Source organism: Gorilla gorilla, chromosome 12 (genome assembly GCF_029281585.2).
Source record: "Gorilla gorilla gorilla isolate KB3781 chromosome 12, NHGRI_mGorGor1-v2.1_pri, whole genome shotgun sequence".
In the NCBI taxonomy this organism is placed as follows: domain Eukaryota; kingdom Metazoa; phylum Chordata; class Mammalia; order Primates; family Hominidae; genus Gorilla; species Gorilla gorilla.
Genome location: NC_073236.2, coordinates 109,168,932 through 109,183,451, shown reverse-complemented (window position 1 = coordinate 109,183,451; position 14,520 = coordinate 109,168,932). Strand labels below are relative to the sequence as shown.

General features: G+C 45.7%; 1 protein-coding gene across 1 annotated transcript in view; it reads right to left on the bottom strand.

Moving 5' to 3' along the window:
- Positions 1-201: 201 nt before the first annotated feature.
- The window catches only part of CAPN13 (calpain 13), an 84,570-nt gene continuing 70,251 nt past the window's right edge, over positions 202-14,520 (bottom strand). The window contains exons 18-23 of the mRNA XM_019020724.4: positions 13,897-13,965; positions 11,849-11,924; positions 9,826-9,954; positions 8,733-8,788; positions 8,119-8,175; positions 202-630 (exon numbers count right to left, since the gene is read on the bottom strand). Coding sequence (XP_018876269.4) covers positions 8,149-8,175; positions 8,733-8,788; positions 9,826-9,954; positions 11,849-11,924; positions 13,897-13,965 — 357 coding nt within the window. The 3' untranslated portion in view covers positions 202-630; positions 8,119-8,148. The remainder of the gene's footprint in view (positions 631-8,118; positions 8,176-8,732; positions 8,789-9,825; positions 9,955-11,848; positions 11,925-13,896; positions 13,966-14,520) is intronic.

The following is a 14,520-nucleotide window of genomic DNA, read 5'->3' as shown; positions in this document are numbered from 1 at the left end:
GGCCTAGTTATGCTGTGGAATCTCTTCCATCCTCTGTGGGCCTCACCTTTTTGAGACACCCAGTGACCACACCATGGATGAGGAGAGAGTGAGGGAAGCGTCTGCCTTGCTGGGTACTTTTCCTCTTCCCCAAATGTATTTTTAAGACAGAATACGAATGAGAGACCTTTATGGGAAACATGTTTTATTTTTGCCATTTAGCTGTGAAATCATCAGGATTCAGGCATAAGACAGTGTAATTATTCTGCAAACACCCAGTGGACAGCTCCTGTGTCACCCATAGCACCCGAGGGTAGTCAAACTGGCTCATTCTGGCTCTTCCAAGAAATGAATCCAACTGGTGACAGGGGACTCAGAGACAACTTCTCTTCTCCTTTCCCACAGGGAGACATCTCCTGCTTCCTTTTCCAGGGCAACGTAGGCTGAGTACATTCCAAAGTGCTCAGATGAGCTGCTTGGTGGCCACAGGCTTAACTGGGCCTGGGCCAGCCAAGGACCGAACCCAGGCTGTTGGGAGACAGCTTGGACTCTGTTTCACGCAGGGCCGGTTTAGATGTATCACAACCACAGTGGGCAGCACAGCCTCTTAGAATGAGAGCCAGATTCTTGAGTGATCACTGGGAGCTTGTCCTAGAGAAAGACATGGAGGTGCAAATGCAGAGGGCCAAGGGTGAGTAAAGAAACTCCTTCCTTTGAGTGACCATGGAAGTGGGGCCCCATTCCAAAGATGCTGTTCTGGATCATCCCACAGTACAGGAAGCACTGGCACTTCCTGCTGGCAAGGCTGACAGACCCCAACGTGCCCAGGGCCCCTTAATGGATGACCCTACCCCATTCTTCAAAATTCCTTAAAGGGCACCCCCCCACCTGTCCTGCCCCAAGCTTGAGTTCATATCACAGCCCATTTTAGCACCTTGAGGGCTGGCACTGGAGCGGTGGGAAACTTAGGGGAGAGATGTTCCTCCCATCTCCAGGCAGGTTGGAAGGGCTGAGGCCAGGGGCTGCTATAGTAACAACAGCCCTGAGCTCTGTCCCATCCAAGCTCCAGATGGCTAGCTTTGGACTTCTGCAGAGGAGTGGTTTTTCTCAAGTGCAGGGGGCTTGGAATAAAGTGACATTCGTGCACAGTCATGTTTTCTGCAATAATCAGCCAGCTGCCCTACCCATGGGGTAAAGAGGCCTCAACTCTTCTTCCCTGCCTCCCTCCACCTCTCTTGTCTCTCAGACTACTTGCTAGTTTGCCTATTTTTTTTCCATGAAAATTCAGTCCAAGATACATAGTTAGAAAATTCAAAGAGTACTACAAGGCACGAAGGAAAAATAGCAGGTTCTTGTCCCATTTCTATCCAAATTCCCCTCCCTAAACTCTTTCTTCTGATGTTTACCTCCATATTTCTAGGTAATATGCTTATGCAGTTAATTCTTGATTTGTCAATTTTAAATGCCTATTGACTTCTTATGATGCAAGATGGGGTGGGGTTGCTTCTAACCCCCTTTCATGTCTACATCTTCCCTCCTTCTGATATATTTATGTCACATTTTTGTTAAATCAATATTCCATTTGTATTTTATTACACTTATATATGTACTGTTCACTGCTGAGTGAAAAAATACTCTAGGATCACATTTTCTCTCTTCTGTAACTCTTTATTCTTCCAGGAGTTAATAACTACCTCACTTTTTTGTCTGCTTAGTTTAAGTCATTATCCTACTAATTCTTCCAAAGCTCTCCAGCAGAATTTCAAAATCCCTCTGAACATTATTTTTTCTATAATTAAGCAATCTGATCAAAAATTGCTCCCATTTTCCCCAAAGGCCGCCCCTCCAGCTCCTCTCGGAATGGCTCACTCTGTTGCTCTGCTGCATAGCGCTGGTCCTTGCACTTCCCTGTCTCTGTCTAGTGTTGGATCTTCTGTTTCCTGGATTCCAACTCTTCCTCCTCCTTGGTTTATGCCCTTGCAGTGTACATGTCGGTTTCCCAGTTGGATACATTTTTCTTCCAAAGCCAGCTCCAGAAGGCTGGACACCCTGGCATCTCAAGGTGCCTGGTAACCACCAGGTGTATGCTTGCCAATGGTGTTGAGTGTTTTCACATCACCAGAGGCACATCCAGACTCACAACTCTCAACTCAGAAGTATAGGAGAGTTTAACTTGAACTCTGACAGTTCCATCTGCCCTGGGGTGTCAGTCTTCAACCCAACATCTAGCCAGGTCTCTCAAAAAGAATTTCTTTTGATGAACAGAATGAGATTGGAGAGATGGATTTACTGGGCTAGAAGTAGACTCATCCTGCAGAAAATGGTTGTTGGTCATCAGTAAGACCAGGGCCACTGTTGTCATATTTCACTAAATCCTGCAGACTAGGAGAAGGTGGCCCTTTCCTCAAGAAACTGTATTTTTATACAGTGGGAAATTGTTATAAATGACAATTTTGTTAGAATAAGGCATTTTACTGGCATATTGATAGATCAACATGGATGTAGATGACATTAGCTAGACAAGCTCTCAGCAGGGTGTGATTTGCCGTGTATTAAACCTCTAGACTCTGAAATCAATTAAAATCAATACAGCCTCAAGTGTCCAAGGAGCACAGAGCAATGAGATAAGTGTTAGCATTCTTTCAAGTATGAACTTTATATTTAAACATATTTTAACATATTTTAACATAGGTATTGCCTGCAATGTGACAACAAGGCATACACTTTGTTTAAAAGAAATATATATGATGGGAAGAGAGGAAGAGGAGTTCATCCCAGTTGCATATACCTATATCCCAATCTGCTAGGTCAGAGGAGAGCAGATGGGTTGAAGATGAGCCAGAGAGAGGAACAGAAGTATTCTTACAACAAAAGTATACCTCAACTTGCCCGGTGAGTCCAAGGGCAGATAAAAGACCTCTTGTACACAGTTTTGTAGGGAGTGACCTGGAAACCAAGTAGACTGGTGATGGAGCTCCAATAACCCTCATCTCTGGGAGAAGCTCGCTTAACTCAGGACAAAGCCTTTGCTCGCTCCAGGGACACTTTGTAACACAGAGGATCAAGTGAGCAAGGAGAGGGACTTCTCTGAATCGAATCCTGGCTAACGATAAAAGTCTCTTTGCTGACCTCAGAGTGTTGGAACTCCTAGAAGAAACTTTGTAATAGCAAAGTAAGGGAATATTGGATAGAGTGAAGTGACCAGGACACTTTCAACTTTTTCAAAAAAGTGAGGGAAATTTTCAAGTTTTTCAAAAAAGTGAGGGAAAAATAGGCCTTCATAAGATAATATGGGTCATGATGTGTTAGAGATAATAACAAGATAATATTAACTATCTGCCTTCCAGTACACCACAGGGGAAGAAAATAGAGAATAGCTAAAATAGCAGGAAGACTAGGATGTAAGCTAATACTAACAAATGCTGGGATGAGAACAAAACAAAGGAAGGTATAAACCTGAAAGAATGATTTATTTCGGTTATTTGGGAGAAAGTTACCAACTAGTTTCTCCAGGGTAGGTGTTTAGCTTTGTGCTAAGGAAATAGCAACAAACAAGACATACCCAGGCTTATAGTCTAGCAGGGAATACTGACATCAAGCAAGTAATGAAAAGTGTGTTAACTCAGCCAGCTACAAATAGAAGTGAACTTCCTCAACCTGGCAAATGGTGTCTATGAAAAACTCACAGTGATCATCATATTTAATGGCAAAGGATTGGGTGTTTTACCCCAAGATCAGGAACACAAGGTTATCTGCTTTGTTCACTTCTATTCGGCATTGTATTAGAGGTTCTAGCCGGACAGTTAGGCAAGAAAAAGAAATAAAAAGCCTCTATATTGGAGTGGAAAAATAAAACTTTATTGCAGATTACATGACTTTTAATTATATAAAATTCTAAGGAAGCCCTTTAAAAATATTGGAACTAATAAACAAGTTTAGCAAGGTTGCAGGATATAAGATCAATATAAAAATAATTTTTATTGCTGTACACTAGCAATGAAAATCTGAAAATAATATTAACAATTTTATTTAAAATTGCATCCCAAACTACAATAGTTAGGAATAAATTTAACAAGGAAAGTGTAAGACTTCTACACTGAAAACTGTAAATCATTGTTCAAAAAAATTAAAGAAGATATATAAAAATGAAGAGACGCACGGAACAAAATATTTTATACTGTGAAGATGGCAATATTCCCCAGATTGACCTTTAGATTTAATGTAATCTCTATCAAAATCCCAGAAGCTGATAAGTTGATTCTAAAATTTATATGTAAATGCAAGGAATCCAGAAGAGCCAAAATAGTCTTGAAAAGTAAAATAAAGTTGGAAAACTCACACTTCCTAATTTCAAAAGTTACTATAAAATTGTAGCAACCAACAAAGTGTGATACTGGCATAAGATACACACATAAATCAATTGAACAGAAAGGAACGTCCATAAATACATTCTTATATTAAACTGATTTTTGAAAAGGGTTCCAAGACAAAGAAACAGGAGAATGAATAGTTTTTTCAGCAACTGGTGCTGGGACAAATGAATGAATGCAAAAGAATGAAATTAGAACCCTACTTCACACCATATAAAAAATGATCTCAAAATGGATCAAATACCTAAATGTAAGAGCTAAACTATAAAACAGAATAAATAGTTTGACCTTGGGTAGGGCAATGATTTCTCAGCTATACCACCAAAAATATGTGACAAAAGAAAACAATAGATAAATTAGACTCCATCAAAATTAAAGACTCATATGCTACAGATGATGGCATCAAAAACTGCAAAGACAACCTGCAGAAGGGGAGAAAAATTTTGCAAATCCATATATAAGAAATTCGTATCTACAATATACAAAGAACATCTACAACTCCTCTGTAGTAAAAATATAAATAACCCAGCTTACAAATGGACAAAGAACTAAATGAACATTTCTCCGAAGAAGATATAAAATAACCCACAAGCACTGAAAAGATGCTCAAAATCATTAGCCATCATGAAAATGCAAATCAAAACCACAGTGAGATATCACTTCACACTCCCTAGGATTGCTATAAAAGACAGACAATGACAAGGGTTGCTGAGGATGTGGAGAAAATGGAATTCTCATTTGCAGCTGGTGGGAATGTAAAATGGTGTAGCTGCTTTGGAAAACAGTTTGGTGGTTCCTAAAAAATTTACAAATAGAATTTCCATATGATCCAGCAGTTCCACTCATAACTATACACCCAATTGAAATAAAAACATATGTCCCCCCAAAAACCTGTGCACAAACATTCATAGCAGGATTATTAATGACAGTCAAAACTAGAAACAACCCACATGTCTATCAACTGAGGAATAGATGAAAAAAATGGGGTATAGCCACAATGAAATATTATTTGGCACTTAAAAGGAATGAAGTACTGATACACGCTACAACATGCATGAATCCTGACAGCATTACGCTAAGTGAAAGAAGCCAGTCATAAAGGACCACATGTTGTATGAATCTAATCATATGAAATGTCCAGAATAGGTAAACTTACAGATTCAGAAGGTAGATTAGTGGTTGCCTCAGGCTAGAGGATGGGACACAATTGGGGAGCAACTGCTGTGGGCATGCTAGATGGGCATGGGGTTTCTTTTTTGTGGTGATAAAAATGTTCTAGCAATCATATTGCGGTGATTGTTGCACACCTCTGACTATGCTAAAAAACCATTGAACTCTATACTTTAAATGAGCAAACTCTACAATGTGTGAATTATATCTCAATATATTTCTTTAAAAGAAGGTGGGCTACAACCAAGTGTGTTGAATGTTATGACTGGGGAGGGGTGATGTGTGAGTGAATAATATGGGAACCCATAATATGGGAACCCAACTGGGCTAAGACATAAAGGATCAGGAGTTTGCTGACTGACAGCCAAGACAGAGCAGACAGTAAGGCCAAAGGCTTCGGGCTGGGAAAAGCATGGAAAATAGAAGGAAGTAAAGGTATAATGGGTGTGGTGGGAGTAGAGAGCAGGAAAAAGAGGCACAAGTTGTGGTTAGATGGTGGGCAGGTCCAGAGGAGACAGGGTCTTGTGGTCCATGTTAATGATGCCAGATTTTTCCTGTGAGCAATGGGAGGACATTGAAGCATTTTTAAGCCTGGAGAATGTAATGATTGGATTTGAATTTTAAAAAGTGTAGTCCAGCTGCCGGAAATTGATTTGAGGGATATGAGTAGATATAGGAAAATCAGATAGGGAGGCCATGCCAAAGTCAGGGAGAGAGATGATGTCAAAGAAATCTCAACTGAAGCAGTTAGCAGGGAGAGTGGGAAGTGAGAATATGTAGACAATGAGCTCTTCCGTGAAATTTGGTTGCAATGAGAGGAAACAGGTGGAGTTTGGCTGGAAGGGGTAGGAGATGAAGAAACTTAAAAGATACACATTTTAAAATGGGAGTTAAATGACTCCAGAAGACAGAGACAGGTTTAGTATTCAGAAGACAGAAGAGAGAGTTCATTCAATCAGGCCCTTGAGAAGATGAAGGATAATGAGGAAGAAGGGGGGAAATAGTTACAGAGGAAGGTGGGTTTGTAGATTTGGAGGCAGATCTTCTTCACCCTCCTGCCTCCAATTCTGTAAAGCAAACCACAAGCCAAGAGTGAGTGGATGTGCTTTAATGATGTGATGCCAGAGGGTGGTGATTAATGAGGAAGCTAGGGAAGCGCTCTTGTGGCTGATGATAGGCATTAGTGAAAGAAACTGAAGTAAACACAACAATGCCTCTAATATTATCCTTCCTTCTGACACATTTTTTAAAAATAGGAAGGGTGGAAAGATTAGAATCGGGACCCTGTACGGAGAAAAGATAGTAAGAGAGAATCCAGTTATTTTGAAAGTTTAAGCCTTTAGGCCCTGGGTATCAAATTAGCTTAAATATACAATTGAAGAATCATTTTTGATATTAGAAGTCATGCAGATTGGAACAGACACAATAAAACTGAAAATAATCAAATGTTCTGTTTTTAAAAAGGAGTGAAAGGAGAACTCAAGGAAATATGATTGGGTCAAATTAACTATGATCTCTGCAGTATTCATTTGTGATCATTAGAAAGCATCAAGCGTTCATCAGGAAATATTTATGCTAAAACATTATTTATGGAGACAGTGTCTGTCTCTTGACTTCAAGGTACATGAATGGGAGATTAAATACTGTTTACAAAAACAATCGAGTTTTAGGTGATATTGATCACAGGTCAGCTGCGTGGAGAACTGTATACTTCAAAGGTATATTGGCACATAGAGAATGGTCACCAGGAGGTCTGGATGAAAACCAACAGGAATAATTAAAGAAGATGGGCTTTGGGCAAAATAGCAAAGGTATCCTCAAATATTTGTAGGTCTTGCATGTCCAGTATTTTTTTCTACAGTGGTCCAGAGAGTAGAGCCAGAAGTATGAGTAGAAAGTAGTAGATCAGGGAAGTAGATGATTGCCTCTAGCTAAGGAATACCTAACACTCGGAGATGTCCAACAATGGGAACCACAACATCTTGAGCTACCCTGTCCTAAAGGATTCTAGAAGACTGATGGGGCTTCTGCTACAGCAGGGTTAGGGCGTGGACTATGTAACTCTAGGGTCTGTTTCATAAAAAAAAAATGTAGAGGAAACGACGTGACTGTTAATTCTTCAGCACACTCATGCTAGAGGGATAAACACTGATGCCTACAGATGTTCATCATCTGTCCAAAGCTGCACAGTGAGACAATGGTACAGCTGGGGCTAGAGCCCGCTCTTCTCTCCCTAAGGCCTGACCATTTCTACCATTTCTGTTGCTCTACACCATTCCATTTCCACCATTTCTCTTGCCCTTCCCGTGATGAGAGATACTTTTTTTCTTTGGAACTGCAGTGAAGGATTCTAAACCCTCATTCATGCCTTTCAAGCCATGCCTTTCCATAAAGGTCCATTGGTCTACATTGTCTGCATGAAATCTTTAGCATTGGCCTTGAAACTCAAGGGCCTTGAGCAGCTAAGCCTTGGTTCACTTATGTAAGGGTCTGTCATCCCTGGGGAGGCTCTCCCAAGGAGAGAGTCTTATGTGCAGTTCTTAGAGGAGGAGGACTCATGCTCCCAGAAAGGAAAGACTCCAAAGCTACCATGTCTTACCTGAGCCGTGGGTCTGCTTTCCTCTTTGCTTCAGTTGTACATGACCAGGCTCATCCACTGAAAAATAAGCATCATCATTACAACAATTCTTTACACTTGTTAGCTTAATACAGAGCAGGGCAAATGCCACCCTCCTCCCTCGGAAGACCTCAGTCCAGTCTCATCACCCCTTCCAGCTAATTCCAACCCAAGCAGGGTACGGGGCGGGGTTGTCTCACAGCACATCTTCTGCTACTCCCTGAATAACCAGGCAGTGAGACGTATATATCTTAGGTCGACCAGCTGGCTGGTCAGGAGCCTCTAAAACTCAATGGGAATAAGTTTAATGTACAGTGAGCTCAGCGGGCTGTCCTTCTGTTCCCTCCTGGATTTATGACTCCCACATAATCCTCTGCTTTATTAAGCTATTGGAAAAAAATAAAATCTGTCTGCCAAGATCCTAAAGCAGCCTGGCGGCCAGCGATATATAAGGCAGTAATTGGAGGTTGGGGGGACAGCTTGGCTGGCCTTTGACAGACCGTTCACTATCCTCAGGGAGAAAAATGCCCTCTGGAATCAAGTCAGGGGAGGCAGCCTGGGACTGTGCCTGCCCCGGGGAGGGGAAGATACCTCACCTCCATTTCTGTCAGGTAGAGTCCTTTTCCATCCTTAGAGAGGTTGCGGAAGGTCTCTAGGATAAAGAAGGGAAGGTTTTGACTGACTGAGGAGGAAGGAATCCAGGCAGTTCAGGGGAGGCAGGCCTGGGCCCATAAGAAGCACAGGAGGTGATTCTGTAAAGCAGCCCCTCCTGCTCCACGGGGTGTGCCTGTCACCCATCCTTTTCTCTGTCTAGCCGAGCTCTGCACGGGGCGAGTGGCTCAGGGCTCACCTCCTCAGAGGGGCTGTGTGCCTGCTCTGCCCACACGCCTCTCCCTCTCCCAGCTTCCTTGCACTCCCTGCCCCTGCATCCATCCACACTAGGCTGTGGGGATGTGAGGGCTTGTCATTCTCTCAGTGATACAATTTGGGGACCTTCCCTGTGCAACTGAGAACTGTGTAGGGGCCAAGGCTTGTACCTCAGGCTTTTCTTTTACCCTCCCAGAGCCTTAGTCTCTCAATCTTTTTGCCCAGCTCAGAGCTGCAGGCTTTGCAGCAGTGCCTCGTGGCATGGCGGTGAGAGGATTATGAGTGGGGAGGGGTCTGGCCTCTCTCCTGCAATCACGGTGGCCCCACTGTGGCCCGACTGTGGCCCGGGGTTTCACACTAGATTTCATTAAAAACAAAAGGTCACGCTGCTAAAAAGTGTGGAAACTTCGGCCCACACAGCTGGATTTCTGAAGCCTGGGGAGGGACCTCCTGCCCCCACTTATTCACTTGTGTGTGAAATTCCTGCAGCAAAGACCAAAATCCTTCATTACATAACTGAAGAGCAGGTTTCAATGATAAACACAACCTGGAGACGGGGACAGCGTTAACCTTGTTCCTGAGAGAGGGGCTGGGCAGGGTGATGAGGAAAAGAGACCTGCGACGGGGAACTACAGGGGAGAGGGGGTGCAGAGGGAGCTGGTCACACCATCTGCAGCCTCGGTTGGCACCTCACGCAGGCTGCCGGCCCACCCTGCTGCTGAGGCCTCACGCAGACCTGGGGTGGGGTAGGGGGTGTCCGGTCCTCTCCTGTGTTCTTCGGTCACTGCCAAGGTCTCTGGGATGCCCCTTGGGGACACTTACTTGCCATGGCTTCAAGCCGCATCAGGAAGCAGACCAGGCTGGGGAAGCTGACCCTGCCGACGCTGTCGCTGTACCTGAGGGTCACCAGATGCAGCAGCTCACGGCTGATGAAGATCCCTCTGAGGAAGTCTGGGGCCACAGGTGAACGAGTGAGTGAGAGGAGGCTAGGGCTGGGGGGTTCCTCTGCCTCTCAGGGTCTGAGACACCTGTTCAGAGGGCCCGGCAACCTCCCACCAACTCCTCCCACTCAGCCCCCTCCCTTCAGTGTCTTCTCTTTCCTGTTGGTTGTTAGGCCCCAGGAACCTAGTTCTGGAGTCTTGCCAGAGACCACGTGAAGATACTGAAGACCCTGCTCTGGAGACACATCGGCCTTCACAATCATCTGATCATTCCCACATAATGGGAGAGCTGCTGGGACACCTGGGGGTTGCTTCTAGCTCTGCCTCTGTCAAACTCCTCCCTGCTGATGACCTTCACAACCTTCCTCCCCACCCGTGACTGTAGGTGGATTGTTTATGGATGCTGCTAGTGTAGGTGGGAGTGGCCCCTGGCAGAAGGAGATGCAGTCCTAAGTCCATCCAGGGAAAAGACTGACCCTTGGCGGGAGAGCAGAATGCAGAAGGTGGCCTCAGGCAGGCAGGAGCTCAGCGCCTTGTCATCCTGTGCTTCTAGTTATAAGCTCCAGGGAGGCACCGACCTCACAGGGGCCAAGTGCACACTGGCACATAGTCAGGCTTTGCAAGACTTAGAGAGCAAGTAGAACCCTGCAAGCCAAACCATCCATCATGGGGACAAGCCTGGTGGCCCGTGAGCCTCCGGCAGCCAGAGACACAGGAGGTTTCTCTAGCGGAGTTAATAAAACATGAACTCGAATGCCTTTAGATAAGCCAGGTCCTCTCCTGCTTGCCACGTTCTCAGTCACCTGTTTTATGACTGTGAGCTCCATCGCCCCTTTCACTTACTTGCCTGGCTGCTGAAGGCTTACTGAATTGAATTTGAACAATTTTCTACTTTTTTCTCTTTTATTATTCTGGAGTCATGTGTGAGGTCTTTTAAAAAGATTTTGTCTTTAATGGATTCTTAAAGTGTGGTCCCCAGACCAGGGGCATGAGCATCCCCTGGGAGCTTGTTAGAAATGCAAATTCCTGAGCCCCACCCACACCCCCTGATCAGAGGTGCAGCAATCTGTGCTTTAACAAGCCCTGAAGAGTCCCAGCTCCACATTATGAAGCATTAAGGGGAGGATCCAGGCTATAGTTGGGGGCAACAGTCTGATCTTTCTGCCCTGTCTCTAGGCCAGGATCCACAGAAGGGAGGATGATGGAGACTCTCCTTCCAGTGCTAACCCGGGGAAATGTGATTTTACATTTTATTAAAGGAAGGTGGCCATTTCCTTGTGCAACTTTTTTTGTGATCCATTTTCCCCATTGGGACAGTACAGGTAATGATTCCTGCCCTTCCCAGTTTGCAGGGTAGTTGACACAGTCAAATGAGATGACGTGAACAGAAGTGCTTGGTGAACCATGGAGCACTTATGCACCCTAAGGGATTATTCTCATTATCCCAGGGCTGAAAGCCTTTGCCTACTTGAAGCAGACAGATGCCATTTGATTTAATTTAGCCCCAAACTCTCTGTGAAGAGAGAGAGATCATCAGCCAGCCTGTGGGTATTTAACCCTGATGGCCCAGATACTGAGCTGGAAGCGCGTCTCCGAGGCGAGCTCGATTCCTGATAGGGTATCAATCACGCGGCGGCTATTTTCTCACAATTAGAGCTGTGCTGGGGAGGAAAGACATCTGGGAAAATTGACTGGCACGTAAGAACTCAGACAGGGCAACTGTGTTTGAGTCTGCAACCCTGGAGGCCCCCCAGGGTCAGTGTGAACTGGGGAGGACACGAGAGCTGCAGTGCTCCTCTCTCCTGATTGCCTGGCACTGTTGTGCCAGCCTTGCTACTAGGGGTGTGGGCATCACACCCGCCCCCCGGACCTTGGGCACCACAGCTCCAAAGTCCCCATTGTACCTGTATTCTCTATGGCCTTCCACAAGTCCGAGCTCAGGAGGACTCCAGGGCTTGTCTGAACCTTCTGGAAAACATGCTAATAGGGGAAGAGAAGCAAGAAGTCTGTGTGAAGACTGGGAAGGTCTGGATACTCCTTTTCCATCCTGGGAGCTTGCTTCCCTAAACCTCAGAGGAAGGCACGGTCACAGCACTGAGGACTGGGAGGACACAGTGGCCACACCTGGTGAACTGACCATCCTGGCTGCCCGCCGAGGGGCTGTGGCTGCTTCCCTCCTCACCCATGCTCCTTCCTCTTCTGTGCCCCCAGACTGGGCCCTGACACATAGGGCAGTTTTCTACTTTTGAGGGGAGTGTAGGGCTCTCCAAAGAGTTTGCGTAGGGTAGTGGTTAAGAGCACAGGCTTTACAACCAAACTGCTAGGGTTTAAATCGTGGACTGTTTACCAGCTGTATTACCTTTGGCCATGACTTAATCCTCCTAGGCCTGTTTACTCATCTGTAGCATAGGGCTAATTACAGTGCCTACCTCACAGGTTTGTTGCAGGGAGTAAATGACTCAATATTTATAAAGTGCTTGAGGGAGTGCTTTGCACATTAGTCAATGGTCTATAGAAAATATTGAAAGCAGGTTAGAATTGCTTCCTGGAGCCCAGCACAGGGGCAGAAGGTGGCAACCGGAACATATCACTTTTGTATGGGGCGGCTCTTGCACCCACCCAGGTCTTTTCTACCTCTATCCAATTCTCTGTATAATCCTGGTCAACATCGTACTTCACAGATGAGGACACTGATACTCAGGCAGGGAACATTGCCTTGGATTAGGTGTGTAAGGGCTGCAGGACTGAACTCAGGACCCTAATTTGGGTCTATGCCTAGCTGTTCCCAGGAGCTACTCCAAAGCAAAGTACCCACCCACAGGCATGTGACTGAGGCCAACCATGGGAGACAACTGTTGCAAAACAGCAGCTGGACAGCTTTTTGGGGGCCTTATTCGGCTTTTGGTGAGTGCAAGGACAGACCTAGACTGTTCTCAGGAATTCATTTGTTCACTCGGAATTTCTCAGTCATTTATTCAGCATTTTGAACCCCTGCTGTGTTTTAGCCACTAGGGAGGCTCTGGGGAAAGATGGATATGAGGGACCCTTGCCCTGGGGGACCCAGGGGAGTGGACATGCCAGCTGTCGCAGTGCCCTGCAATGAAATGAGAAACCAAGTGACCCCTAGTCAGGGATCCGGGGATATATACTGAAATAGCCACACAGGAACACTTTTTTTTCAGGCTTTAAACATGTTATGAAAATATTTAGTGACATGGCTAGACATTTGATGTATTTATTGGCATTTATTAGTTTTTAAAAACAGATTATACTTCTATTTGGCATGTGTGGGTATACATATTACATGAAAAATTCTGAAGTATGAAGGGTAGGTGGGCACTGGCCAGTCTCAGGGTGCAGGGAGGGGAGAGGCAGGAGGGGCAGGCTGAAGGGGCACAGGTGTGACGTTTACAGGAAATAGTGAGTCTCCTTTAGACTTGTATTGGAGTCTAAAGGAGAGAGTGGGATGAGTGGAAAGGGCTTCTCCTGGGCCCCAAATAGGGACCCACTTAGAAGGTCTTGCGTGCCACTCTGAGGGCTTAGACTTTGTCCTAGGAACAACGGGGAGGCCACATTGAGGCCTCAGGCCACATCCATGTTTTCAACAGATCCTCTGGCAGGTGGATTGGATGGGAATGAGATAAGCTAGCAGGTGTTGCAGTGGATGCAGGGGCGGGGGTGGGGGGAGATGCTAGCGGGTAGCTTTAGCTTACAGGGACAGCATTCTCCTCCCACCTCCAATGCATCCCTCATTCCGCCACCTAATTAGGCATTGCCTTGTGCCTTTTAGAGTTGCGCTACGTCTCCCCAAACAACATGCGAGCTCTCCTTGAGGGCAGGGGTGAGATTTCCTCTTCTTTCATACCCCTGAACCCTGGTGCAGGGTTAGACACCCAGTAAATCCTTGCTAACTGGACAGAAAGAGTGCTAGTCACAGAGAATGTGCCCGTACCTGGTAGTGAACCAGGTGCTTCCACAGTTGCGCAAACTCCTCTTGGTCCAGCCGCCCATTCACTTTCAGCTGGGTAAGGAGTTAAGAGTGAACCAGCCAGCGTGCAAGGTGCAGAGGGGCTGCCGTCCTGCCAACGAAGCCAGAGCAGGGCCATTCATCGCTAGCAACACAGTTGGTCCCTTGTCACCTGGATGTGGCCCCATGCCAGCTGGCTCCCGCTGTATCTGAAAGGGACCTGGCTTAGATTTGTTTTACAAAGAAAAATGGGCAATTGGAAGAAGGAAGCCCTGAGGAAAGGAGGCCAATATCACTTGCATCTGAGGGAAGAGAGGGGTCTAGAACACGGCCTTCACCAGTTGGAGTGGGCCCTCTGGCTCCAGAAGTTGGGGAGGAGCACGAAGGGTCATGGCAACCCCAGAAGCAGCAGCCACAGGCGAGCACATTGAGTCCTGTGTGCATAAGTGTAGAGGGAATGCATCTCGTGGGCATGTTAAAGCCAGCCCTGGCCGTGCTGTATGATGGGTTCAGTGATGACTAATGAAGGGAAAAGCATTAACCTCTGAGAACTGGAAGGGGAGCCATGAGTAGGAAGAAGGCTGAAAGAGACCTGTCCGCTTTGCAGGG